This window comes from Paroedura picta, chromosome 1 (assembly GCF_049243985.1).
Source record: "Paroedura picta isolate Pp20150507F chromosome 1, Ppicta_v3.0, whole genome shotgun sequence".
Taxonomy (NCBI): Eukaryota; Metazoa; Chordata; class Lepidosauria; order Squamata; family Gekkonidae; genus Paroedura; species Paroedura picta.
Genome location: NC_135369.1, coordinates 192808053 through 192835976, shown reverse-complemented (window position 1 = coordinate 192835976; position 27924 = coordinate 192808053). Strand labels below are relative to the sequence as shown.

The 27924-nt window shown below is 47.5% G+C and overlaps 2 protein-coding genes across 2 annotated transcripts in view; one reads left to right on the top strand and one right to left on the bottom strand.

The window, feature by feature from the left end:
- On the bottom strand, positions 1–26955 carry LOC143826443 (cysteine-rich venom protein triflin-like). The gene is made up of 9 exons (XM_077315258.1): positions 26715–26955; positions 26315–26460; positions 22509–22570; positions 19877–19996; positions 14647–14734; positions 10543–10691; positions 7524–7621; positions 3763–3851; positions 1–220 (listed from the first exon to the last, which is right to left on the bottom strand). Exons 3-9 carry the CDS (start codon positions 22566–22568, stop codon positions 93–95), a joined length of 732 nt encoding a protein of 243 aa, XP_077171373.1. The 5' UTR covers positions 22569–22570; positions 26315–26460; positions 26715–26955; the 3' UTR covers positions 1–92.
- LOC143826424 (serotriflin-like) overlaps positions 24104–27924 on the top strand; it is a 56920-nt gene continuing 53099 nt past the window's right edge. Inside the window, exon 1 of the mRNA XM_077315227.1 lies at positions 24104–24294. The gene's annotated coding sequence lies outside the window, so the exon portion shown is untranslated. The remainder of the gene's footprint in view (positions 24295–27924) is intronic.

Below are 27924 nucleotides of genomic sequence, written 5' to 3'. Positions count from 1 at the left end.
TCACACCTGTTTTTTTTATTTTTTAACTCAACCCTTACATCCAAATGGTAGTAGAACTTCATGAATTGTATGAATAAGTAATTGGGGAGACTTCACCAGATTTTATTGCCACAATAGCAAGAAGCTTTACAGCCGTCCTCGACGAATGGGTGATCGCACCCTGCTTGCCTCTTTAAGCTGTCACAGTTAGTGAAGTTGTTCCTATGTCCGCACGGATTAGCTGAAATGAAAAACAAACAAACACAGCCAAATGAATAAAACCACACCGTGTGTTGTATGTATTAGAAAACAAAAAAGTAGGAAGGAATTCCCTTTGACTTCCTGTCATTCTTCTTTTCAACCACACCTCTCTGTGCCAGATTTGGAAACAGAAGAGCGGCTTTCTTTGCTTCCTTGATCGTGGGACTGGGTGGCCAAGGGGCTGCCTTTGGGAGAAGCACCTGGGAGGGCTGGGATTTGGGGAGAGGAGGGAACTCAGCTGGGATGTGATGTTATTCTTGGTCTTCTGTGTCTCTAAGGATTTGTGGCATTCCAGAGGGCCCACCCTTGGAAACGGCTATTTGCTCCTGGGGAACTGTTGTGGGGAGATCAGTTGTGATTTGAGCAGAAGTCCAGGCCAGACATTTTAGAAAAACCCTTTACACCAGCCATTCTTAACAAAATAGCCACAACTCTTTGAAGAGCTCTAGAGCCAGCTTGGTGTAGCAGTTGAGAACGGGAGCTACTAATCTGGGGAGCCGGTTTGATTTCCCACTCCTCCTCCATATGCAGCCAGCTGGGTGACCTTGGGCTAGTCACAGCCCTGATAAAACTGTTCTGACCGAGCTTTCTCAGCTTCACCTCCCTTGCAGGGTGTCTGTTGTGGGGAGAGGAAAGGGAAGGCGATTGTAAGCCGCTTTGAGTCTTCTCCTGGTAGAGAAAACTGGCATATAAGAACCAACTCTTCTTCAGTAATCTCAGGGCTCTCTCAGCCTCCCCTCCCTCACAGGGTGTCTGTTATGGGGAGAAGAAAGGGAAGGGAAATGTAAGCCGCTTTGAGACTCCTCCGGGTAGAGAAAACTGACATATAAGACCCAACTCTTCTTCTTTTTTCAGGTTCCCAGGCTCCTGGTGATGATACACATTTAGCAGTGCAATTCACATGGTTGGATATGATCTCTCAAAGCCTGCTGGATTGCTGAAATGTTTTCAATTATAAGAAAATTGTTCTGATGAATAAATTGAAGGACTGCAATCTGGATTTTCAGATAGGTGGATAGGGCATTGGTTAGAGAACCGCACTCAAAGAGTTGTTGTCAATGGTGTTTCATCAGACTGGAGAGAAGTGAGTAGCGGGGTACCTCAGGGCTCGGTGCTCGGCCCGGTACTTTTTAACATATTTATTAATGATCTAGATGAGGGGGTGGAGGGACTACTCATCAAGTTTGCAGATGACACCAAATTGGGAGGACTGGCAAATACTCCGGAAGATAGAGACAGAGTTCAACGAGATCTGAACACAATGGAAAAGTGGGCAAATGAGAACAAGATGCAATGTAATAAAGATAAGTGTAAAGTTCTGCATCTGGGTCAGAAAAATGAAAAGCATGCCTACTGGATGGGGGATACACTTCTGGGTGACACTGTGCGTGAACAAGACCTTGGGGTACTTGTGGATTGTAAACTAAACATGAGCAGGCAGTGTGATGCAGCGGTAAAAAAGGCAAATGCCATTTGGCTGTATCAACAGGGGCATCACATCAAAATCACAAGACGTCATAGTCCCATTGTATACGGCACTGGTCAGACCACACCTGGAGTACTGTGTGCAGTTCACTTCAAGAAGGATGTAGATAAAATTGAAAGGGTACAGAGGCGAGCGACGAAGATGATCTGGGGCCAAGGGACCAAGCCCTATGAAGATAGGTTGAGGGATTTGGGAATGTTCAGCCTGGAGAAAAGGAGGTTAAGAGGGGACATGATAGCCCTCTTTAAGTATTTGAAAGGTTGTCACTTGGAGGAGGGCAGGATGCTGTTTCCGTTGGCTGCAGAGGAGAGGACATGCAGTAATGGGTTTAAACTTCAAGTACAACGATATAGGCTAGATATCAGGAAAAAATTTTCACAGTCAGATTAGTTCAGCAGTGGAATAGGCTGCCTAAGGAGGTGGTGAGCTCCCCCTCACTGGCAGTCTTCAAGCAAAGGTTGGATACACACTTTTCTTGGATGCTTTAGGATGCTTTGGGCTGATCCTGCGTTGAGCAGGGGGTTGGACTAGATGGCCTGCATGGCCCCTTCCAACTCTATGATTCTATGATTCTATGATCAGCTGGAACCAGTGGAGACAAACATAGATGCAGTATGATAGGACAGATTCCACTCTGGTCTTCGGCAGGAGTTACACAGACCATTCTTACAGATGCTTAGGGCTGATCCTGCGTTGAGCAGGGGGTTGGACTAGATGGCCTCTATGGCCCCTTCCAACTCTGTGATTCGTGATTCTGTGATTCTGTAAAAAAGGCCATGGTTGACAGTAACAGTGAGAGTCAATAGGCTTGGCCAGAGCCCCACAAGAGGAGAGTCTGCATGTTAGCAGCATGCCCGTTTCCTCTCCATTGCACTGGGTCTCCATATAAGTATCCTGTGCAGCCAAACAAATGTGGAATGGGTTCCTTGAAAGTAATGCCTGAAAACTGCTGAATCGTCTTAACAGAGGTTGCTCCACTTTAGGCTTGCTTCCAGAGAGTGATCCACGCCCCTCTGCTGACATTTCTTCTACCACTTACATTTGTCAGTGAGAGGAAAAACAAAGGGGATGGCATCTGACCCAGAAGTGATGGAAATTTAAATTATGCTCTAGGAATCCCCCATTCTCTATGTCTTTTACCATAGAGATTGGGGAGGATTGTTTCTAGAGAATCTCCTGGAAGTGACATCATCAGTTTCAGATCATGCACAGGCACAGCAGCCCTACTGCGATGACTGACTTAGGGACCATTGGAGCATTCACTCAGTGTCCGAAATGAAACATGTATGGCTTCTTTGAAAGCATTTATTACATAGACAAGGCCATGATGTTCTATTGTAGGATTTTATTGTCCTTTCAATTTGTCATGTGACTCGTATTAGATTTTTTTTTGGCACATACATAGACAGACATAGTTTAAAGTTTAACAGGACTGCAGAAGACAACCCAAAGCAGCTGGACAGTGGGGAGAGCCTACCCACCATGCAGCTATTTTTTCAGGCTGTCATCTGCAGTCCTTTTAATGTTTAAAAGGAGCCTCACAAGACAGCCCAAGACAGCTAAACAGCAAAGAGCATCTACCTGCTGCTCTGCTGTTTCTACAACTTTTTATAGGGAGGGGGAGAGAAACCAGGGGTTTAAAGGGACCCTGTGCTTCCTCCTGTATTCACAAAGCACCATGAATCACACAAACTGCTCTAAAAGTCATGGTAGTTCATGATGGGAGACCCAACACTAACTTCTGTTCCCGAACCACAAACTGGGCAAAATCATAATGCACTTTGCTTTGTGGTTCAATTCATGCCTATCCCTAAAACAAAAGTTCTAGAGCAACTTTTGAGAGGACAAAGAGGAGTTGCAGAAGAACGAGGCGGACATCTTTTATGTAAACTTACATTTGCTGTTCAGAGTATCCAACCTATTAACAAGTATTCTTTTAATAACAGGCTTATAATTTTTATCTGTAAGGCTGGTTGAAAAATGTCCTAATATGCCAATTCCCTTGTGCTAAAAAAGAATAACATTGTCAAACTTACTGCACAATCCTTGGTCACAGAAGTTTGTACAGTCTGCACAAGGAGTTCCTTGTTTATAGGGGGTGTTCATATGATCTATCACGTTTCCTCTGGCATATTAAAAGGAAAAATTGGAATGGTAAGTCAGCAGCATTTATACACCATTGTATACAAGTCAAAAACTATGGAGGGAGGGCAATGGACATGAAGACTATTGAGTGATTGCCTTAAACACAAGATCAAGGACTGTTGAGGCAGGACCTTGGACTTGAGGACTACCTTAGATATAAGATCAAGGAATATTGAGACACGACTTTGAAATAGAGGACTATTGAGGACTATCCTTACCACTTTGTGGCTATAATAATTTGGAAAAGCCCTCCTGGGCGGAGCCTGTCCAGGATCTGGCCGGCCTCTACTTCCTGTCCATGGCCCAATCCGAACTGGCCCAGCAGACTCCCTCCAGACTCCCCGACAACGCCCCATGGCCCTCCCAAGGTATTTTCAGCCTAACCACCTGAATGCCTGCAGGGTCCGCCGCAGACTCATCGCCGTGTCACCCCGCCCTGCCCCAAAGGGGAGGCGCCTACTCCCTGCTGCCGCTCCCCGGCCCTCCATGAGGCTTCCCGCTCTGCCGTGGGGCGCCCTGGCAGGGAACCTGTGCTGCCTCGCTACCACTCACCAGTGCCTCTGGAACCATCCCCAAGCCTTTCTGCAGCCCCAGCAGGAGCTGCGCACTGCTTGCCTGGGCTCCCTGCCCTTCCTACAGTCTTCTCCCCCCTCAGGGTGTGCCTGTCGTGTTGCCTTGCACAACGGACACCGGCCCCTTCTCTGCCCTGAGCCAGGCCTAGGCGGGAAAGGTGCCTTCCGATTGGTCCGGAGATCAGACTGGCCCCGCCCCCTGGACTTGGGACCAATAGGGAAGTGACATAGCCTGCTCCCAGCCTGGCCAGTATTTGCCAGGAATGTCCATGAACTCAAAGGCAAGAGTGGCCCAGAATTTCAAGTGTAGTTAGCTTTACAGGAAAGTAGACAGTGAGACTTGGGGGAAAACTAGGTGATCCACGTTTATTAGGCAACGACTTGGTCTTGCGGACAACAACAGGGACTGCAGTTGCCAGAAGGAGGTCTCAGGCTTCAGAAGGGCAGAATCACCAGCCAAGCAACCAAGTGGATTCTGGGGCCACGTGCATTCCTTTTGAAGGGATGCATGAGGGTGGGGGGGGGGGAGAGCTTTCCCTTCAGCCTAACTGCCTAGAGATGAGCTGGACTTCCAGGGGATTCTCGGACCCCACCTGGAGGCTGGCTTCCCTAAACCTCAGGGAGATACAATGCTACACGGTCACCCCTCCAAAGTAGCCATTTTTGCCTGTGGAGCTGGTCTGTATAGTCTGGAGATGAGCAGCAATTCCAGTCCCCACCTGAGGTTGGCTGTCCCTGGTCTGAACATATTCCTTGAAGTCTGAAAGTGGGGCCTCAAAAGTGTGTCATGCCCCCACAGCTACCTAGCACCCCCTGACATACATTAGGTCAAGAAAACATTGCAGAGAGGAGGTAAGGCTGCCAGATTGGTTCTTGACACCCATCTCTCCACACCCACGCCCTCATTTGCCACCACAACCTCCCACACAACACACACATTCAACCCCATGCCCGTACAGACTGGACAACTCCTCCCCTTCCTCCTCCCACTTCCCAAGCTCTAGCGCCCGTTGTATTCCTGGATACAACCCCCAGCCTTAAATAAAAACCAAGGACTGTTGAAAGATGACCCTATTAACTGGGGAGAGGGTAGGAGAAGAAGCCCTGCTTTTGCTCAGTGCACGGTGCTTAGATCAGGTAATACCACAGCAGTATCTGATAGGCATTGAGGAGAACCTGGAACTATCTGGGAGGACAGGTGTATGTATGAGGAGGAAATTTGGTATCTGTTCTGTTGAAACAGGTGGGGCTTAGCAGAATTAACCTTTCTCAGCAGAGGCCTGAAAATGACAGGATGGATGGAAACGCTAACATGAAGTATACGTAGACCCAGGTGGGTAGCCATGTTGGTCTGAAGCAGTCAAACAACGTCTGAGAACAGGGGCACCTTGAAGGCCGACAAAGTCTTATTCAAGGTGTGAGCTTTCATGTGCAGGCATCCTCCGACACAATGAAGTCAGACTTACATGTGCTTGGGTTCAACTTTTTTGGGGGAAACATAGTGGCAAAAATAAGTATGTCAAGATTGGACAATAATGGGCAATCTTGTCACATTGATTTCCTTCACTGTGTTTTCCTCCCAGAGTTGAACCCAAGTAGCTTGTTTTGCAAAGATGAGAGGACCACGATACCCAGTCAATGGCTTTATCAACCTATTGGGTAGGCTCACCTAGCTTATATGAATCAACGCCAACCTGATTTTATACTAGACCAGGGGTAGTCAACCTGTGGTCCTCCAGATGTCCATGGACTAAAATTCCCATGAGCCCCTTCAGAAAACGCTGGCAGGGGCTCATGGGAATTGTAGTCCATGAACATTGGAGGACCACAGGTTGACTACCCCCGGACTAGACAATTACCCTCTTACAAGAGCCTTTCTCTTAGCCTGGTTTGGTATCTTCCCATCGAATTCACCCATTTTCTCCAAATCCCGTTTGACGGAAGGCCTTGTTTGCACAGATGTCCTGTCCTGGATACTTGGCCACATTGACAGTTTGGTTGTCTTTTGATGTATCAACATTCCCCAGGAGATTCTATGAAGGGATTGAACTATAATTGCGCAGAAGAGAAACAGCTGGTTTAAATGATGCTGGTGGAGAAAGATCCAGCAGCTATTCTTCGGATAGCCAAATTTTTGTTGGCCATCTCAAGAATCAATCTCCCATTGATGAGCACTGCTGGCTTCAAATCAGGTCTGTCATCCTAGATGCCCTCGCCCGCAAACCTTGTTCGTTGCATTGTGCTCTGAGGAATGTATCTGTTATGCCAATAAAGGTTTTCTGAATCTGAACTCACGGCTTGTTATTCCCGTCCAGGCCCTTAATTCTGTTGAGCAACTTCATTATACTGTGGTGTCGTGGCTAGGAGTGCGGACTTCTAACCTGGCGAGCTGGGTTTGATTCTGTGCTCCCCCACATGCAGCCAGCTGGGTGGCCTTGGGCTCGCAGTGACCACGGCACTGATAGAGCTGTTCTGACTGAGCAGTGATCTCAGGGCTCTCTCAGCCTCACCCACCCCACAGGGTGTCTGTTGTGGGGAGAGGAATGGGAAGGCGATTGGAAGCCACTTAGAGACTCCTTCAGGTGGAGAAAAGTGGCATATAAGAACCAACTCATCTTCTTCTTCTTCAGTAATCTCAGGGCTCTCTCGGCCTCCCCTCCCTCACAGGGTGCCTGTTGTGGGGAAAGGAATGGGAAGGCGAATGTAAGCTGCTTTGAGACTTCTTCTGGTAGAGAAAAGCGGCATATAAGGACCAACCCCTCCTCCTCCTCCTCCTCCTCCTCCTCCTCCTCCTCCTCCTCCTCTTCTTCTTCTTCTTCTTCTTCTTCTTCTTCTTCTTCTTCTTCTTCTTCTTCTTCTTCTTCTTCTTCTTCTTTATCACTCACCCTCTGCCTATTATGTGTGGACTTCTAATCCCCATTTCACTATGGTGGAAGAGGTGTGCCTGCACACAAAAGCTCATGCCTTGAATAAAACTTTGTTGGTCTTAAAGATGCCTGACTGGACTCAAAACTATGAAAGAGAAATGTACCGAGCAACAATAATTTCAGTCCTTCGTCAGCTCTTCTGTGAATACATACGCGGGGCTGTACTGGCAAACGTAGAGATTGAAGCTCCTCCTCCCTTCACTACAATGGGCTACACCACATCCTGCTTTGCTAGTTGTAGCCCAAACAACCTGTGGATAAGAAACAAACAAACAGGCAGACATCAGTGGAAGCTACTGGAGATCTCTTTGGGGGGTGTCGCAGAGGGCCTTTCCACAAGTTGGCTGTCGCATAGGATGTCCCAACATCCTTCTCTCTTATCTGGCTTTCTGTGGTAGGGATCTTGACATTTGCTAGGAGTTTGATGTAACGGAATCTGCAAAATTTGCAGTGTGCATAATTTGAGCAAAATAGGGAGCATCGGAGGAGAGATATATTTAGCATAGGTTAGGGTAGGGACTTCCTGGTGATTTGGAAATTGAGTCAACAGGAGACTTCCTGCTTGTTTGAGCACACTTCCTCCCTGCTTGCCTCCAGATTATACCAGCTCAATTCCACAAGCTCAGAGAGTTCCCAGAATGTCTTTGGCATCTTTCCATGCCCAGTCATCCCAGCTTATATTAGAAATCTGACAGTCCCTCGTGCTCGCATTTCTTGGGCATTGTTTCATTCTAACCTGCTTTATGGAGACAGGATTTGAAAAAGGTCGACTCCCGATCTTGTATGATATTGGAATGTCCTTGTAGTGACTTTTGGCTTGCCCCTGTTTTAATTAAATTGCCTTTGACCGCAGGAAAAGATTGTTGGCAGATAGAGATCCGAGGGCTACGTCGGCAGTGGCCAAGTATCCCTCCCCAGCATGTTCCATAAAGAAATAAAGGCTCCCTACTTGCTGCTCAAGATCATTAGATCAAAGGTGCTTGAAGGACAGGAAAGTATGGTGACCCCAGCCAAAGGGCTTCCAAAGCAAGTGGGAGGCAGAGGTGCTTGGCCATGGCCTTCCCTGCGGAGCCTTTGTTGGCCCGTCACCCAAGTATTGACCCTGTCTAGTGTCCAAGATCTGATGGCCTATACCACGCGACTTCCCTTTTTTAGTTTATATATATGTACATCTGCAAGTGCCATCAAGTCTCAACTGACTTATGGTGATTTCAGTCAGGGGGTTTTCAAGGCAAGTGAGAAGTAGGGTGGTTGGCCCTGGCCTTCCTCTGCAGAATCTTCCTTGGTGGTCTCGCTTCCAAGTACTGACACTGCTTAGCTTCCATGATCTGATGGCCTGGACAATGATACTTATGGTGACCCCAGTCACCATAAGGGGCTTACAAGGAAAGAGAGAAGCAGAAGGGATTGGCCACTGCCTTCCCCTGCTGAGCCCTTGTTTGGTGTCCCCCCCACCCAAGTGTTGATCCTGCTTAGCTCTCAAGATCTGCAGAACTTTACTTGGTGGCCTCCCTTCCAAGTAGAGACTCTACTTAGCTTCTGAGATTGGAAAGCAGATACCATGCCTCATTGGATCAAGCAGTCTGTGCTTATGTGGTCTGTGCATTTCCCCTTTTTTCCAGAAGCAGGTTGACTGGCTAGGCTCTGTCATTCTAGTTGAAGGCAACAGTGAGCCAGCATTGCCTTTTTAAAAACTTAACTTGCAGGAAGAGTATTTGCACCACTATTGCAAGCAAGTGCTGTGAGGCACATTGCTAGGTTTTCAATATCTGCCAGTCTCTAGCAAACCAAACATATTTATTACTAGTATTTTTGATGTGGAACACATCTTCTGGTGTGGCCCTGGGACAGAAGTGGGTATGGACGGGAAATCTGCAATCCCGCCCCAGGAAGCATGGCAGAAGAGGCTGGGTCAGTCACAGGGTCTGGGTGTGTGTCTGAGGTAGGGAGGAGGGACTAGGGAAGAGGTCATGGAAGTGAGAGGTAAGGGGGGCAAGGACAGGGAGGAATGGGGGGAAGGTGTTTGTGTCTGCTTGTCTGAGCGAGGGGGAGGGAGCAGGGAGGAGGTCAGGGAGGCAAGAGGTAAGGGGGGCCAGGGCAGGAGGAATGGGGTGGAAGGAGTTTGTATGTCTGGTGAGACCAGGGAACCCTGGAGCAGGTATGCATTCCACATACCTTGTAAGAGTTGGGCTGTTACTAATTTTTATTGCCATTATTGACTATAGGCTGCTGCTGCAAATTATCATTTATATTAGTAAGAAGATTCCATTCCAGTTAAGCAATGGCAATGTGTGTGTGTGTGTGTCGACGTAACCAAGAGCTAAACTGAAGATCAAGAGGGTGGAAGGGGGCAGCATTTGTGTTGGGGACAGAACCTGGGACTGGGCTACCACTGAGGCACGGCCTCACCCAGATCTTAGCTCTGTTGGGTCTCCTTAATGAATGTATCATCATGGAAGTGATTGTTCTTGATTCCCTTAACATGCCTTGACTCCCAACTGTCCCACAAAAAATGTGGCATCTCAGATCTTCAGACCCTCTATGAAAAAAAGAATGTCCAGGAACAGCATTCCTGCAAAGCAAGGCAGGTGAGTGGCCGTTCATTGACACAGGAAGCCCTGCTCAGCAGCAGTCTGGACCTGCTCAGGGTCTTGCACGGTTCATGGTCCACATTGATGACAGCAGCTCTATCCTGCTCAGGATGTGAATAGCTGGGGGTGGGGGGGCATCAGAGGGAGCATTGTTCAAGAGTAAGCACCTCTCCTTTGTTCAGGTGCACATTGTGACTAGCCCAAGGTCACCTAGCTGGTTGCATGTGGGGGAGTGCAGAATCGAACCTGGCATGCCAGATTAGAAGTCCGCACTCCTAACCACTACACCAAACTGGCTCTCTTTTAAGTGGGGATGTTGGGGATCAAACAGACTTTGGCATGCCCAGCAGATTCTTTGACAGTGAGCCACAGCCCAACCTCCAGAGGAGAAAGGGAAGGATCCACTTAGTCAGCTCCCTGTCACATGGGGTTCGGCTGGTCACCCCTCTTCTTGTCACTTCACTGTTGGCATAACTGGGGCCTTGGCTTGCTGCATGGTCCCTTCAGGGAAACTAAAGGTTGCAAACACTTGGTAAAGCTGTAGTCAAATCCTGTTGAGAAAATGTACAGCTAGGTGGTACCTGGGTGTAATGGCCAACCACTGCATCCTCTGGGACTGGACCAATGCCATATTGGAAGTCGTCTTTTTCATTATACCAAGCGTCGCAGGCATAAGACCACGGGAAAATTATGGTTGACCAAAAGAGGTTTTCACCACACGGTATGCCATCTGCAAACGGGAAGAGAATTATATTACAGCAATTTCTGAGCAATGCATTGCGGCTGAACCTGGAGGTGGTGGTGGACTTAATTCCTCTACGACACTCATCTCTGTCCCATGGGTGTCTGCCCTCCTCACTGATCCTGTTAGCTTCTTGTTTGGAAGCCAAAATGCTATTCCCAAATCTATAAATTGCTATTTCCGTACCTCTTATTGGTTGTGTGCCACGTTATGGGGTTCCCTATGCTCAGGAGTTTGATATATTTTTAAAAGGTACAGAACATAGACAGCTCTTATAGGGGAAAAACAGAAGACAAACAGGTTTCCATTAGATCATGAGGTGTGTTATTGTGGCAAAACTGGCTGAAAGGTTGTTCCTCAAAATTCCAACCTTTCCCCCAAAATGTCAGACCTTCATTCCTAACCAAAGAATAAAGTGTCTGCCCCTTACACATTTATTGTGGTTTTATGCCTGTTCCATCATCCCATTTTCCCTCAAAGACTCTTGAGCACAGTAATTGGGCTGACCCTGCATTGAGCAGGGGGTTGGACTAGATGGCCTGTATGGCCCCTTCCAACTCTATGATTCTATGATTCTAATTTAATGAAGGGATGAATGTCTGAGAGCCAGCATGGTTTAGTGGTCAAGGACAGTGGCTTCTAATATGGAGAACCAGGTTTGATTCCCCAGTCCTCCTCCACATGCAGCCAGCTGGGTGACTTTGGGTCACTCACAGTTCTCTCCAACCTCTTTCAGCCTCATCTACACCACAAAGGGCCTGATGTAGGGAGAGGAAGGGTTATGTATGACAGGACCTTGCCCTACAGTATGGCATCCTGTCCCCAACAACCCTTCAATAGTCTAGGCTTCTGTCCAAGCCAGGCACTGTTAAAAGTCTGCCAAGACCCATCTTTTCTCAGTCACAGGTTTGACATGACAGTTGTAGCCTGAAGCGCTCCTCTCCCCCCCCCCCACAATTGTATTGCCGATTCAGTGACCAGCCGAACTGCGTTTCCCTAGGCTCTCCTAGGTAATCTCCTTTGTCTCACACTAGGGTTGTGCACTTTGGCCACCGATGCAGCTGTTCGAGCCCGAAGCAGCTAGCACCACAGCGTGGGGGGGAGGGTGGCACCGGCACACCAGTCAGCGCATGCATACAGGCACGTAGCTCTGCGCCTGCACGCGGGTGCCAGGTTGTGCACCACCACCTGTGCTGCCCCACCCCCCTGCACCATGGCCCTGGCTGCTTCAGGCTCGAATGACCGCTTTGGAGGCCGAAGCGCACAACCCTATCGCACACCTATGAGGCACCCTTGGCCAATCTGCCAAGGGAAATCGCTTCCCCCACCTCCATAGGTACAGGCCCATTGACATGATGGCTCCTCTTGTACAGGCCCATTAACACCCATCCCCAGACCTGGCTAGGCCATTTCCCAACTTCCTACTCATGGAAAATTCCATCGTGCACCCACCATGCCCCTATCATGCCCTCATCACGAGCTCAGCATGACCCCCTTTCCTCTGAAACCTATAACAACTCTTGTCCTGCAAAGCTAAAGTGTGCATCTGATTTGGATCCATTCAGACCACCCTATGCACTGGCCGTGTTGACATGTTCTCTGAGCTCTCTGCTCTACAGGAGCGGTAAATATACTGATTGCAATCTTCTCCTTCCTTTATTTTCCTATCTGCTCAAATGCTAGTGTGCTAGATACATTTTTGCCTATTTCTTTTTGTTACTTTCCTTCCAATAAAGATTGGGATTATTTCACCTTAACTATCTGTTGTCTTCCTTAAGTTCTAAAGGGTGTAATTACCTCACAAACATTGGCAAATAATCCAAGTGCTACGTTACCAAACCCTCTCGCAAAGCAATTCTTGGGACATACGTGTATGTGTTTCTGGCAACAGAAGGGATGGTGATTGTAAGCCGCTTAGAAACTCCTTTGGGTAGTAAAAATCAGGGTATAATCCAGCTCTTTTTCTTTCTGATCCTCACTAAACTGTAGTTCTCAGGGCATGCCTCACCAAGAATCTCTAGAAGGGTTGTCACTTCAGTTTCCCATTTTGGGGACATGGACCCAAAGGGCCGTTAGGGTGAACTCTGGTTTGCCTGGATCAGCTCCAGAAACTTCCATTCTGAGAACTGACCCGTCTTGACTTTGCATTTGGGACTAGCTGCTCAATTACAAATCTATTTTTCACTCATGTGACATGGGGATACAAAACTTCTGCTCTTCTGATTTTGGATCCAGCTGACTGTATTATTCAGAAGGCCAAACCATGATTTGTTATAGCTCCAGGGTACCAGACTCTGGAAGTGACCCAAGCCAGACATTCTTGTGCATTTGGGGTAAACAGGGCAGGCAGAACCAGAATTGCAACTCTGTCCAGGCAACAGAGGTCAGTTTTCCTGAGGGAAATGGCTGCTTTGGAAAGTGCATTCACAGGGGGCATCCTCCACTGAAGTCTCCCTCCCCTACCAAAGATCCATTAAAAAAAAAAGCAGAAGTTTTTCAAGTGGGAGCTGGACACACTGTCAGGCTGGCTGCTATGAAGGACACAGGTACATCCATGAACACACACAAGTAGCGGTTTTTATACTGAATTAGACCCTTCATCCATCCAAGTTAGAATTGTCTTCTTAGACTGGATTCTTCTATACCAGGAATTTGCCCCAACTCACTGCTCGTTCTGGTTCTGCATGACATTGGTGCTGACTTGGGGCTGTCCCAGTTCAGTCCCACATTTGCCCCATGGCAAATCTGCATTCCCTTTTTTGCCCTGGACAGCATGTCAGACCAGAGCCATCCGGGAAGTATGGAGTTCCAGAAGGGACAAAAAAATTGCCCCAGGCGGCTCTGCCATACTGTAATTTTTTTTTGAGAATGTGGCACTGCATTGGTACACAATACTATATTCTTTTTTTTTTAAGGCCCTGCAGAGTGGTGGAACCTCGCTGCTCTTGCTACCACATGGGAGCACAAATCCAGGGCAATTGAGGTGGACCGGGCCAAACGCTCTCCCGTGCAGGAGTGGGAAGAGGCGGGACAATCTGCCCTTACTCAAACACCAGGGGGTAGCCTGGCACAGAGCCTCCAGTGTGGTCAAGGTCACACAGTGGCTCTCCAGGGTCTCAGGCAGAGATATTTCCCATCACCTACTACCAGATCCTTGAACTGGAGATGCCGGGGATAGAATCTGGGACCTCCTGCATATCCAGAAGACACTCTACCCATGAGCTATGACCTCTCTGTTAGGCTCCTTTCTCATTATGGGGAATAAAGTTGTACACCAAGCCAGCTTGGTGTAGTGGTTAGGAGTGCGGACTTCTAATTTGGTGAGCCAGGTTTGTTTCCCTGCTCCCCCACATGCAGCCAGCTGGGTGACCTTGGGCTTGCCACAGCACTGATAAAACTGTTCTGACCGAGCAGTGATATCAGGGCTTTCTCAGCCTCACCCACCCCACAGGGTGTCTGTTGTGGGGAGAGGAAAGGAAGTTGACTGTAAGACACTTTGAGACTCCTTCAGGTAGAGAAAAGTGGCATATAAGAACCAACTCTTCTTCTTCAGTAATCTCAAGGCTCTCTCAGCCTCCCCTCCCGCACAGGGTGTCTGTTGCAGGGAGAGGAAAGGGAAGGTGACTGTAAGACGCTTTGAGACTCTTTCGGGTAGAGAAAAGCAGCCTATAAGAACCAACTCTTCTTCTTCTTCTTCTTCTTCTTCTTCTTCTTCTTCTTCTTCTTCTTCTTCTTCTTCTTCTTCTTCTTCTTCTTCTTCTTCTTCTTCTTCTTCCTATATTTCTCATGAGAACTTCTGTTTATTCCTGACCAAACTGCTTTGAACAGGAGAGCAAGGTTTATTTTCTAAAATATGAATTCCTTTTGAAGTGCTGGAGTGGATTTTTTTAAAATCCTGTATCTATATAATGAACTTTTCCCTGTAGATTTGTATTCTACTTACCAATGCTTCTGCTTTCTGGTGGACTGTGTTCAAAAACACATCTGTCGGCCCATTTTTGTGCATTTGCCGCAATCTTAGGGTCCCAAGTCTAGAGGAGATAAAGGTACATTAAGGGGCTTGGGTGTAGGTTCAGTACAAGTGCGGGTGGGCTAAGAAGGACCTAGCAGAAGAGGTGAGTCAATTGCAAGGGATTGATTATATGATATCCCCCAAATAATCTTGTGGCCTTCTCTTTCATGGCCCGAAACTAGGACTGCCAACCTCCAGGTGGTACTAATTAAGCAAAAGGTAATAAATACAATGGGCAAAATATTCAAAGTGAAAGTGAGGTATGCTATAGACCAGGGGTAGTCAACCGGTGGTCCTCCAGATGTCCATGGACTACATTTACTATGAGCCCCTGCCAGCATTTGCTGGCAGGGGCTCATGAGAATTGTAGTCCATGAACATCTGGAGGACCACCAGTTGACTACCCCTGCCATGGACTCTTTCTTCCAAAGCTTCCCCTTTCCTTTATCACCTAGAGATCCGTTGTAATCCCAGGAAATCTCCGGCTACCCCCTGGAAGTTGAAGTGAAAGCCATTAACGCAACATGTAGGCACAAAAGATACAGGACATTTCTATTAGATTCACAATAATTGTTTTACAAACAAATAGCATAATAAAGTACACCCCAAATATCTGTTCAATGCACTATTAACATGAAAATTTTTCAGCTTTTTTCAAAACAAGGCCTTTTAAAGACCATTTATGCACTGGGAACTTCAGTGCCCCAGCTCCCGTGCAGGAGAACAAATTGGGGGCAGATGAGGCGCACCAGGCCAAATGCTCCCCCATGTGGGTGCAGGAAGAGGTGGGGCAACCTGCCATGACTAAAACTCCAGCCTGCAGCTTAGCATGAAGCCTCCAGTGCATAAACGGTCAAAGAGAGCCAACGGCCATAAAAGGGGACCCAAACCTCCCATAACTCCTGAGGGAAGCTGGGCCTACCCATTTAGCAAGTGCTTCTTCTGTGCATCTTGTGCTGCATTTTGAGGCGTGCAGCTGATAATCAGTGGCTCTCCCACACATGAGATATTAAAACTTGCTATAATTCAGCATACTGGCATTTAGTTGTCACACTGAAATAACTTAAAAAGAAAGGTACTTGTGAATTTCCTGTATTCTGCAGGGGGTTGGACTAGATGACCCTGGAGGTCCCTTCCGAGTCTGTGATTCTATTTCAGAGACGTCTCCCCAGAAGAAGCACCCACAAAAGGGTCAGGCACAACTACTCTCGGGAGTTATGGGAGGATTGTGTCCTCTTTGATGACCTTTGGCTCTGTTTAAAAGGACTCGTTTTGAAAAAAGCTAAAACATTTTCATGTTAATAAGCGAATGGAACGGATATTTTGGTGGTACTTTGTTATGCTATTTGTTTGTAAAAAAGATATAGTGAATGTAACAGAAATATACTGGGCCATTCCGCACGACTTAAATGTAGCAGAATTCTTACCTTTGGTAAATGCTAGTAATTCAACGTTCTGCATGACGTTGTACACAATTTGCAACACTCCTGCAACACTCCCGCAAAAATCGCTTCGTTGTAGCGCTTTTCGGGAAATCGGGAAAAGTGGATTCCCCCTGAGAAAATTGCTACACTTCTGAGCACAAGCTGCAATGCATCAGCGAAAGACATGTGCATTCTCAATGTAGCGGTAGAAAGAATATACCTCCCCCGCTCTCGTCCCCAAACTTCTGGAAAAGCGATCACCATTTTTTTTCCTTAGACCGGGAAAAGCAATGAATGAGCGAGGCTTATCCGGCTGAAGTCCCTCCACAGAAGTGCTTAAGAGTAAAACAAAGTTCCCTACTAGTGTCTTTCAAGTTCCCAAGCACAATACAGCCCCCTGCTTGACGCTGCTCGTAATTTCGGCCACAAATCGTGTTTACTTGAAGAGCATGTAAATGTTCTGTCCGTCCAGGGAAAGAGAGAACAACTCTGCTTCATACTCTATATCAGTGGTCCCCAACCCCCGGACCACGGCCAGGCGCCGGGCCATGAAGGCCTCTGCGCCGGGCCGCGGCTCCCTCTTCCCCCCGCAGCGAGAAGCTCACCAGGCCGTGAGCAAATCGGCCGCCGAAGCAGGGAGAGGCGGGGAGAGGGAGCCGCATCTGGTGGGGGCACAAATGCACATGTGCGGCAGATCTGCGCATGCGCACATGCGCAGCACTGCCGCACGTGAGCTTTTGCGCCCCCACCGGATGCAAACATGCATGTGCGGCAAGTCCGCGCATGCACGTTTGTGCTGGGGCTGCTGCGCGTGTGCGGGGCCCTGGGGCCGCCCTCTTTCCTTACTGAACAGCAGCGGGCCGCGGCAGCCGGAAGGTTGCCGACCGCTGCTCTATATGGCATCCTCGATATGTGGGGTTAATTGCTTTAACTTTACCCTCCAGGGTAAAGTTCTAGAGTTCTCCTGGGATTGCAACACATTTCTAGGTGATAGAGATCAGTTCCTCAGGAGAAAAGTGGCAGCTTTGGGAGGATGACTCTATGGCATGCCTCACTGAAGTCCTGACCCTCCTGACACCTGCCTTCCACAGGCTCCTCCCTCAATTTCCCATCCTAGAGATGGCCACCCTACCTGAAACATTCCCCTCCCCCCCTCTTTTTGACGTGGGACACATCTTCTGGCGCACCTCATCAAATGGATATGTTGATGGATGTGACATCTGACATCATCTCACCCACGAAGCATACCAGAAGTTGGAGGGCCCAGCCAGTGACTGTGGGGCCTGGGCAGCTACTGCATGACTCACAAGGACTGAGGCAGCAGTGGAGGAGATGGGAAGGGTGTGAGTGTGTGCATGTACTCATGTGTGCATGTGTGCATACTTGTGCATTCACGACCCATAGGGGTCGAGACAGAAGCAGAGGAGCAGGTAAGCCGCGGGGGAAGGGAAGGGAGTGTGTGTGTGTGTGTTTGCTTGTGTGGAGGGAAGGAGGTTGGGAAACCACTAGGTAAAGGGGGAAACAGGAGGAGTGAAGGGGAATGCGACTATCTCTGTGTGTTTGCGAGTGAGGGAGGGGAGAGGAAGCAGGGAGGGGGTTGGGAAGCCAACTGGTAAGGGGGGAAACGGGGGGGGGGGGGGGAGGGAAAGGAGTCTCTGTAGGTCTGTGTGTGTTTGGGAGGGAGGAGGCCCTGACAAGAGCGTGTCCTTGAAGAGCGTGTAAATGAGAAAGTCCCTCCAAAGCAGATATGTGTCCCACATACCCTCTGAGAGTCAGACTGTCAGGACAATTTTTTTTGGGGGGGGGGAGGGAGATTAATAACACTCCACCCAGTCCGGAGTTCTTAAGATCTCAAAAGATTGTACAATTTTGTGGAGTCTTGTATAGAAATTTGACTTTGGACCAATACAGCAACCTGCATCTTTTAGAAATATCATGGTTAATCCTCAGGTCTGTCCAGGCTGTCAGCTCTAGGAGTAGGATTGCTGGGTTAGCCCTTGTTTTGTGGATGGAGTGGAATGTATCTGTAGTCACCCTACTGAAGGGCCCCTGGAGTGAGCCCCTCTGCTGCCATTTTGTTAAATCAGGGGGTCTTTCATGGAAAGGGAGGACTAAATGTCCTCCATTTTGTGAGTGATGGGTTCAAAGGTTCAGTTGAGGTCACCGGGAGGAAACATGGCATTTTCTGCATAGGAACCAATAGCGAGAAGGGCCCCTGTACTCCATTCCCTTGAGGGAAGATGAGAATCACTGTTGGCTTGGTGCCATTTAGTTAAAAATAGCTGCTCTGGAGAGCTGTTTATTTCACCATAGGAAACAATAGGGTGAACAGACCCAGGGCCATTCCGCACCAGGATCTATGTAGCAAATTGGTTGCGGAATGAAAAAATGCCATTTTAAATAGTGGAATTCGTCGTTATGCATACCTGCCTTTGTAGTGGAATCCAGTTGCGTTTCTATCGTTTCCCACAGATTTCCAGTCTCGGCAAAAATTGCTAGCCAGGAAGCGATATTGCCGAGCCTTGTCCCACCCCTGGCCGTCAATTAGCCAATGGGCGGCCGTTATCATGCTCCCAAAAAGCCCCTTTCCCTTTAAGGAAGGTTTAAAAAAAAAACCCACACACATTGCAACGAATCTGTGTTGAGCTGCCGTTTCATTGTTGCCACGCTCCCCCCGAGTGAACCCCCCCCCCGCATGGGTGCAATTTTTGGCCGAAAATAGAGTGAAAAATAAAGGGGAAATAAACCAGCAAACGGGGCTGTGTGTTGCTTGGTGCTTGGTGACTTAAAACAGCTCTGGGGAGGGACTGCAGCCAGGGAAGCCTTGCTGGGTAAACAAAGGCTCGCCGGTGCGTTGAACTCCGCTCGCTCCGAGAAAAAAAAATGGCGATCGCTTCGCCGGAAGATCAGAGGAGAGAGCCAGGAGGAGGGACTTTGCAGAAACCGCAACAACGGTAACGCACAGAACTTTCCCGCTAGTGTTGCAGATTGGTTGCAAGAGTGTAGCGCTTTCCGGAGGGTGAATCCACTTTTTGGGATTTTTTTGCGAATCGGTTTTTGCGAATCGGTTTCAGGAGTGTTGCAGATTGTCAATGACGTTGTGCATAACAGCAAATCAGTAGCGATTTCAATTTGCAACCATTGTGCGGAATGGCCCACAATATTTCTCAAGCAATATTCCTGATACGTCAAAGGAGGAATAATCAGAAATCCTAAAATGTTTGGGAGAAATCCCAAAATATAGGGAGTGCCTTCTTTCATTTTGAGAATTTCCAATCTCAAACGAAACAGGAAATTTTGGAAAGGATTTCAGATTGGAAATATTCTCTCGCCCAACCCTCCTTCTGAGCTAGGAGTGCAATGCACCCAAACTCTGACGTGGCTGGTATGCTTGAACAGATTCCCTTTTGCTTTTTGGAATGCATTCTCATAATAAAGGTAAAGGTAAAGGTATCCCCTGTGCAAGCACCGGGTCATGTCTGACCCTTGGGGTGACGCCCTCTAGCGTTTTCATGGCAGACTCAATACGGGGTGGTTTGCCAGTGCCTTCCCCAGTCATGACCGTTTACCCCCCAGCAAGCTGGGTACTCATTTTACCGACCTCGGAAGGATGGAAGGCTGAGTCAACCTTGAGCCGGCGGCTGGGATTGAACTCCCAGCCTCATGGGCAAAGCTTTCAGACGGCTGCCTTACCACTCTGCGTCACAAGAGGCTCAAATTTTCATAATGCGTCTTACCAATTTCAGCATGTTTCGGGCAGACGGTTCCACATTTTTCCTGAGATCATTGTGTTTGTCAATGATCTCCTGTTGTATGTTCACGTTGGCGGTATTCACATCACTGAGACTCAGTTCTGCCTGCATTCAAAAAGAAGGGACAGCTCCTGCATCACATCCTTCTAGGGCTTGCATCCCAATTTCCTCGTTCCCACTGCAGACCCCCCTCCCACTGTGTCCAGTGCTGAGGTTCGTGAGGGATGCCTCACAATAATGGGTTAAAAAACAATACAAGTTTAAAAGTTTAAAATACATGAAAGTATCTATAGTCATTGCTCCATTTATCCCTATGTGCCTGGAAATTAACGATGTTTATACCTATTGACCAGGCACAAAGTGGAGGGTGGTGGGGGTCCAGCTGTTCTCCTGAATGCCGTGGCAGAATTAGGGGAGGGTCGTGATGGGCAGTAGAGGTGAGATAGAACCCATTTGCCTTATATAACACAAAGTTCACAATATTTATTTGTTTGTTTGTTTGTATACCACCCTATACAGCAGGCCAGCCCAGGTCATTGTACATCTTATTGAAAGCATCAACAGCAATTAATAATGCATTAAATCCATTATTGAAAATAGGTATATTTTTAAATTATGGTCTAAAAAAATGGCCACTTCATTGCGTTCATAGACCTGATAAATACTGCTGTTGTTGTTTAATTTAATTTCTAGACCGCCCCTCCCACAATGGGCTCGGGGTGGTTCACAATAATGAATCCACATACACAAAATAAAATACAACAATCAAAACAGAATTCAAAACCTAGTTTCCCCCTCACCCTAACATCCCGGGTGCTCTTTAACCGTTCCCAGTGCTCCCAGGGCTCTCTCAGCCTCACCCAGGTCTCAGGGGAGAAGAGATGGTGATTGTAAACTACGTTGGGATTCCTTTGGATACTAAAAAGTGGGTACAAAAAATAGCTCTTTTTCTTTACTGTGCACCATCTGCCTTGGCCTTATTCCTCCCCCCACCCAAAAAAATATCAAGGAGCTTTATTCTCTCTCCCCCCCCCCCACCATTTCCTTGGGAACTACATCTTTATTTTATTGACTTCATGAGTCCTCCGTCTTTGTCCTCAATGGCAGGGGTAGTCAACCTGTGGTCCTCCAGATGTCCATGGACTACAATTCTTATGAGCCCCTGCCAGCGAATGCTGGCAGGGGCTCATGGGAATTGTAGTCCATGGACATCTGGAGGACCACAGGTTGACTACCCTTGCTCAATGGGACCCCAAAGTGGCTTATATTGTTCTCTCTGCTGTTTCTCCTTCTCCACAGTCCTCACTGGCTTTCATACATGTACAGGAGCTTCTGACACACGCTAGAATTTTTTTAGTAGCCGTGCAGAAGGAGATTTACATTTGATGAATGGCCATCTTTCTTTCAGTTGCACAACTACTGATCTTATTATTCACAGAGAATCAATTCAAGGATTTTAAAATCTCACTGGATGCATTCTCTACTGTATCACATGTGTGTTCAGGACTGGGCCTCTGAAGAAGACCCATTTGGGGGTTGAAATGCATTAGGTCTATCACTGGAGGTCTAGCATATTTTGTGATTTCAATGATTAGCCTATGGGCTATGTTACTTTATAAATTGTGACCATAACTGTTAATTTAATTTGTATAGTTATATGTTTGGGACACCTAATGTTTTGGTTCCTAAGTACTGGTTGGTTACATTTGTTGTTTTTTTGCAACACTATCCCCTGATCACCCCGTGTGCTTCCGTGGCAGAGTAGGGATTCGAATCCTGGATTCCCGCCCCCTAGTCCATCACTCTAACCCAGCCTTTTTCAGCCTTTTGACCATGGAGGAAACCCTGAAATAATTTTTCAGACTTTGAGGTCCCCGGAAGTGATGCCAGCTGGCCTCAAACCCCGCCCCCTTGCCACGCCCCAGATGTGACATCACTACCCACACCTTTAGCCCTACTTTTGTTCCCTCCCACTGCCTTTACTATTATTATGTTGGTGCTGCCTGACCATAGAGTAGGAGGACATCCCCACACCACGGCACTTCAGAGCTCCTGCAGACCCCCAGGGGTCCATGGCCTGCTGGTTGGGAATCACTGCTCTTAACCAATAAACCATATGGGGGAACCTTTTGAGTGAGGAGGGAAGGAGGTGACCAGCGTGAAAGAGCACTTCAGGATTTGGGTAAAATACAGAAGCTGCTAACTGGTTTCGCCTGATTTCAGCTTTAAACTATCACTTAGATCAGCCTTTCTCAACTTTTTATCACTGGAAAACTCCTGAAAAATTCTTCAGGTTTCAAGAAACCCCAGAAGTCGTGCACTTGTGCAGGAGATCATTGGGAATCAGAGCTGTAGACATGCCCATCCAGGGTCCCTCCCCTTCCCACCCCCTCCAGGCCCATCACTGGTCATTTTTTGGGGGTGGGTGTGTGGGTCAACGTAACTACATATGGTCATATAATCCAATAAGTGTTTAACAAATTTAAAAAATACATTTAAAAATATCATTAACTCTCACCTATTCTGGAAACCCTTCCAGGGCAGCCAAGAAACCCCAGGGTTTCATGAAACTCAAGCTGAGAAAGCCTGACAGATCAAAATGCACAAATTCCCTTACCTCCACAGCATAGTGGTGCAGCTCAGTAACCAAGCAGACACTCAAAACAAGGAGGAGCATTTCTGCAAAGCAAAGGAACATCTGTTATTTGAAATCTTTGGCATTTCTCCAAACGACACAGACTTCGGGGCCTTATAGTATGGATTTAAGCAGAGTCACACTGGTCTAAGCCTATCCTAGGCAAAGATCTTAAAGGGATCTAGTTCTGCTTACTACCCAGCCCACTTTATTCATGTAGCTCATGGAGCTTGTGCTACAGGCCCAGCGATTCCAGGGGCCCCGCTCCGTGCCTTCTCCCCCATGGATTAGGGCCATAATGTCTCTCCTCCCCGCATTTCCCTCTTTAAGGACACTCATGGTAACACTCCTTTCCACTGTGGGGGTCCCCTTTGCCACCAGTCTTTCTGATCCCACCATGATAGCATTCTGCGAGGGCCCTGCAAATCTGTCAGCTGACTCTGGTGCTATGGGCCCAGCAAACCCTTAAGCCACTCTTGCTTACAACAGCACTAAAGGGAAGGTGGCATGGCATAGCTTGATCTCATCGGATCTCAGAAGTTAAGTTGAGCCCGTTCTGGGATGGGAAACCACTAAGGACCACTCTGCAGAGGAAGGCCATGGCCAACCACCTCCGCCTCTCATTTGCCTGGAAAGCCCCTTGCTGGGGTCACCATTAAGTTGGCACTTGGATGGAAGGTCACCAAGAAGGCTCTGCAGGGGATGGAAATGGTCAACCGCTCATGTGCCTCCAACACCCCTTGCTGGGGTTCCCATGAATCAGCACTTGGAAGGGAGGCCACCAAGGACGTTTCTGCAGAGGAAGGACATTGTAACCCACCTCTGCTTCTGACTTTATTCTATTGATATTGATATTGATATTGATATTGATATTTATACTTATACTTATACTTATACTTATACTTATACTTATACTTATATTTATATTTATATTTATATTTATATTTATATTTATATTTATATTTATATTTATATTTATATTTATATTTATATTTATATTGGGTCCGCAGCAGCTCTTTCAACCAACTGTATGTATCACATTGGCAAATGCTCATCCCAGTCTGGGGATTTCCTAAAGTGCCCATGAAGGCTACCTTCAGTTGACATTTATAGAGAAGCTGGCAGTTACAGGTGTAGTCAATTAGTTAAAGGTTATTTTGGGTTCAATTTCCAGTTTGAAAAAAATTTCCAATTCTATTATAGTGGGTTGTAATGCAACATAATGAACCGTGGTCTGTAATGTGGTTTAGAATGGAAGATCAGGATCTAATTCTCTGTTCTTAGAAGGCCCAACTTATGTTTTTCGAACCCAAAGGACTGATAACGGAATAATCTTATAAACTTGGTGTGTAATTTTGTCAGGCTCTGAGGTATTCCGAGGCACCTCGGATCCAGGGAAAGGCAGGCTGGGGATGCCCTTCCCTCCCTCCCCCTCCCTCCCCCCCCCTCTCAGAGGAGGAGGAGGACAACCTGCCTGCCTGCCCCCCCTGCTCCCTTGCCCCCGCATGACGGGCTCACTAAGGGGCTGGGCTCTGGCTGAGTGGGTGGCCCCCGGCTGGTGTACCGCCACTGCCCCTGCTCAGCGTGGGGCTGCCAGGAAGGGCGCCACTGTGGCCACTGCGCTCCTCACCATGGCCCTGGCCTCCAAAGCGCCGCCTCAGAGATCTCCGAGGCTTTGGAGATCTCTGAGGCGACCAAGGAGGCATCTCCTGATGCTGCCCCGAGCAGAGGTGGCTTCCTGTAAAGCCGAGGCAGCCCGGACTGGATGGTGAGTGCACAGTCTAGTTTGCATGTCGAAGTTTTGCAATGTTAGCCTGTTGCCCTCTTTGAGTTTCTTAGCAAATCTGTCGTGAAAATGATGTGGCTTGGAAAACTTTCTGGGTGCATGCAAACAGTTCTCATGACTCCTTGGCTGTGGACAAGATTTAGGCAATTGCATATTTGTCTCAACTCTTGTTTATTTGGAAGAAATGTCATCAACCCATAAATCCCTCCTGTTTATCCTCAACCCATGGATACCTCCTGTTTATCTGGAAGCATTATCAATAAAGTGGATCAATAAAGAGAAGCATTATTAATAAAGTTTGTTCTACCCCTCCTTTACAGACTTAGCTGCATTTTGCAGAAGGGGAGTTGCATTAGTCTGTGCAAGCAAATAAAACAAAAGTCCAGCGGCAGCTTAGCATTTATTTCGACGTGAGTTTCCATGAGTCAGCTCCATTCAAGTGACTCTCTCTCTCTCTCTCTCTCTCTCTCTCCCAAATGTAGAGGGAAGAGAGGGGGGTGGCGTATTATGCATACCCTCCAATGGGCTAAGTGGACCAGGGCTCCTATTGAGATTACTGCGGCTGGACTGTTTTAATAAACTCACCTGTTGCCTAAGAGAGATGTACAGCAAATCCTGGCATGAGTCTGAAAAAAGACCCTGCTCCTCAGCTTGTTTGTGATATAATCCAGAAACACACACAGAGGAAGCCACAATGAACACACATGATTTAATCTTTAGCAAATAATTTCCATAGCAGCTAAATCCAGATGTTTTGATTTGGGGAATATGGCAACCTTAAGGGGGAATTCTCCTTTTCATGTGATCCAGCCAGGCCCGTGAAGAGGTTTTTAAAAAGGGGGGTGGTGGATTCCAATACATTTGAGAAGCTTTGTGAAACTTCTTAATTAGTTCTTCCTCACTTTTCTTTTAAAAAACCTCTTTTTTGTATTATTTTTCTATTTTGCATCATTTTAATAGGTTTTCATCAATTTAATAACTAAGTTTCTGTATTTTTTAAATTTGATCTTTCTTTGGGGGGGGGGGGTTAACCTGTCCAACAGCCCTTCCCTTGGATCCACTGAAGAATTCTGGGGCATTAGCTGAGGCACAGTTGCTTGTACACCGTGTTTGGGGGCTCCCTGCAGTTTCCCGGTCTAATGCTCTCTCATGGACTCCATTAGCTAAGCAAAAGAAAGCATATATTTATTTATTCATTCACAATTTCATTTAGGCCCTGTGGTATTATGGTTCCATTATGTCTCCCCAACGATGCTATGCAATTTAGATGTGCATAATTCGGTAGTATCTGTTGGTCCTGAGCGATGAAAGTGATCAACTATTTAAGCCATATATCCCGAAGCACTGGCTTTCCTTAGCATGGCACAATCCTTTCCAAGATAAATGCAAACCCCAAAGAAAACCCAACTACCTGAAGGGTGCTCAAAATGGCTTGCAATCACCATTCCCTTCCTCTCCCCACATCAGACACCTTGTGAGCTAGGTGGGGCTGAGAGAGAGCTCTGACAGAGCTGTTGTTGAGCTCTGACTGTTGTGTGAGAACAGTTGTAAGAGAACGGTGACTAGCCGACTAGTCACCCAGTTGACTGCACGAGGAGGAGCGGGGATTAGAGTCTTCACCATTCCACCATGTTTATGTTGTTTTCATGCGGGATTTCGTCTGGGGATCCAGAATCCTGGCATTTCGGAGAAGGTGGTTATGACCACTGCCTTAGTATTCTCCTCGTTCCACTCTCCGCCACTGATGTTCCAGCTCTTATGCTTTGTCGTTCGACTGATCTGCCCGTTCCAGTTGTTCCCCCTCAAGTAGCATATAGACCCTCCTCTCCCATCCTAAAATACAGCTATTTTGAATGTACCAATTGTGAAGGACTGCAGATGTCAAACTAGACCCATTTAAGATGTTCTCCGTTCAAGCACGTTTAGGCTTTCTTAACCAAGTGCATATCTGAAACGACTTTCCTTACCCCCCCCCCACCCCCCCAGGAGATGTGAATCTTACCTGGAGGTTTCCAGGAACGTCTGTAGAATTATCTCGATTCTGATGCCGTTTCCTTCGAAAGGGAATGGATTCCTTTGCTTCGCTGGAGCATGATATATATACCTGGGAGGCTTCCTGCTTCGCTAAGTGACTCAGGGTTGCAAATTCTGATGGGATAGAATGAGGGATTTGTTCTGCAGGCTTCTCCCCCCACCCCCCCCTCCCCAAATCATCCCGTGTGAAAGACATCTATTTACACCCTGCATTATTTCCTGGTATTTTATGGCTCCTATGTAAGACTATGCTGTAAGACAAATGCCCTAATGTGAGGCAAGGTGCCCAGGAACCTGTTTATCTGCTACCAAAGCAAACTGGAGAAAGACATCTGTGTGGTTTCCAAAGCAAGAGGCTGGATGCTCACAACAATTGCCTGAAGTCTGGATGCCAGCCTCCAGGTGGGGCCTGGGGATTGCCTTGAGAATACAGAGAACTGTCCCCCTGGATGCTTCAGAGGGTGAACTCTATTACGCCACTGCTACCCCACTGGGGTCTCTGCCCGCCCCAGGCTCCATCCCGAAATCTCCAGGGGTTTCCCAATCTGGAACTGGTGGTCCTACACTCTCCCATCCCCTGCTGGTGAAGGGGGTGGAGACCCCTCACAACTCTAGTCTGAAGCTTTGGATTTTATTGTTTGAAAGCTTTAAAAAAGCCCTGAGTTAAACGTTAACATCTCCTGGGGCTGAAAAACTCAGTGAAACACAAGAGGGTTTCTGTTGATGCTCGATTCCCCACCCCTCCATGCAAATCAAAGCTCTGATTCCCTCCCTACCCCTTAAAGGTTTCAGACTTGGGACAAATGCCTTAAAAATCAATGCACAGGAGAAATCATGCAGGAAAGGTATCACCTGCTGCCTCTGTAAAAGCCAGTGTACTTTATATATTCTCAGGGAATGCCACATAACTATAAGAAATGGAAGAGCTTGAAGGTTTTTTGGCAATCTGTACTTGTGTAGGGTTATCTTCCTCCTTGGAAGCTTCACCCACCAATGGGAACTTGAGAATTGCTGCCACTGCTGCTTTACCACAGGAGACCCAGCAGAGCTTGGTATCCTAAACTGCCAGGACACCCACGTTGGAGCCCTTCCTCCCACCAGGGAAGCCTGCTGGATGACCTTGAGCCGGTCACAGGGAGCCTGCCCCCAGCAGAGATTCCAGTGGGATCCTCTCTCATCCCACGCTTTTAATTCAAGGGATTACCTTGCTGTGGTTTGGCGAGGAGGGCTCTTGACAGATACTTTCCCTGAGGTAACTTCCTCTTGGCTCACCAGCCAAGGCCCTTTTTCAAGAGGAGGTTTTTTGTTCCAGGTCCTTTGGATTCTAGTCGTATGCCTTTTTAAAAGTCTCCAAATTGAATTTGTCTCTTCCGGATTAAGAAAGTCACTTTTCAATGCTTTTTTTAAAAAACAGTTTGAGTTTCTCTCCCACTATGTACGCCTTTTACCTTCTTAAACCATCTTTTAACATTTTTATCCTTTGTATTTGGAATAGTGACACTTTCTAAATTGAAGAACATAGGGACATAAGAGAAGACATGTTGGATCAGGCCAAGGGCACCTTGAGTCCAGCACCCT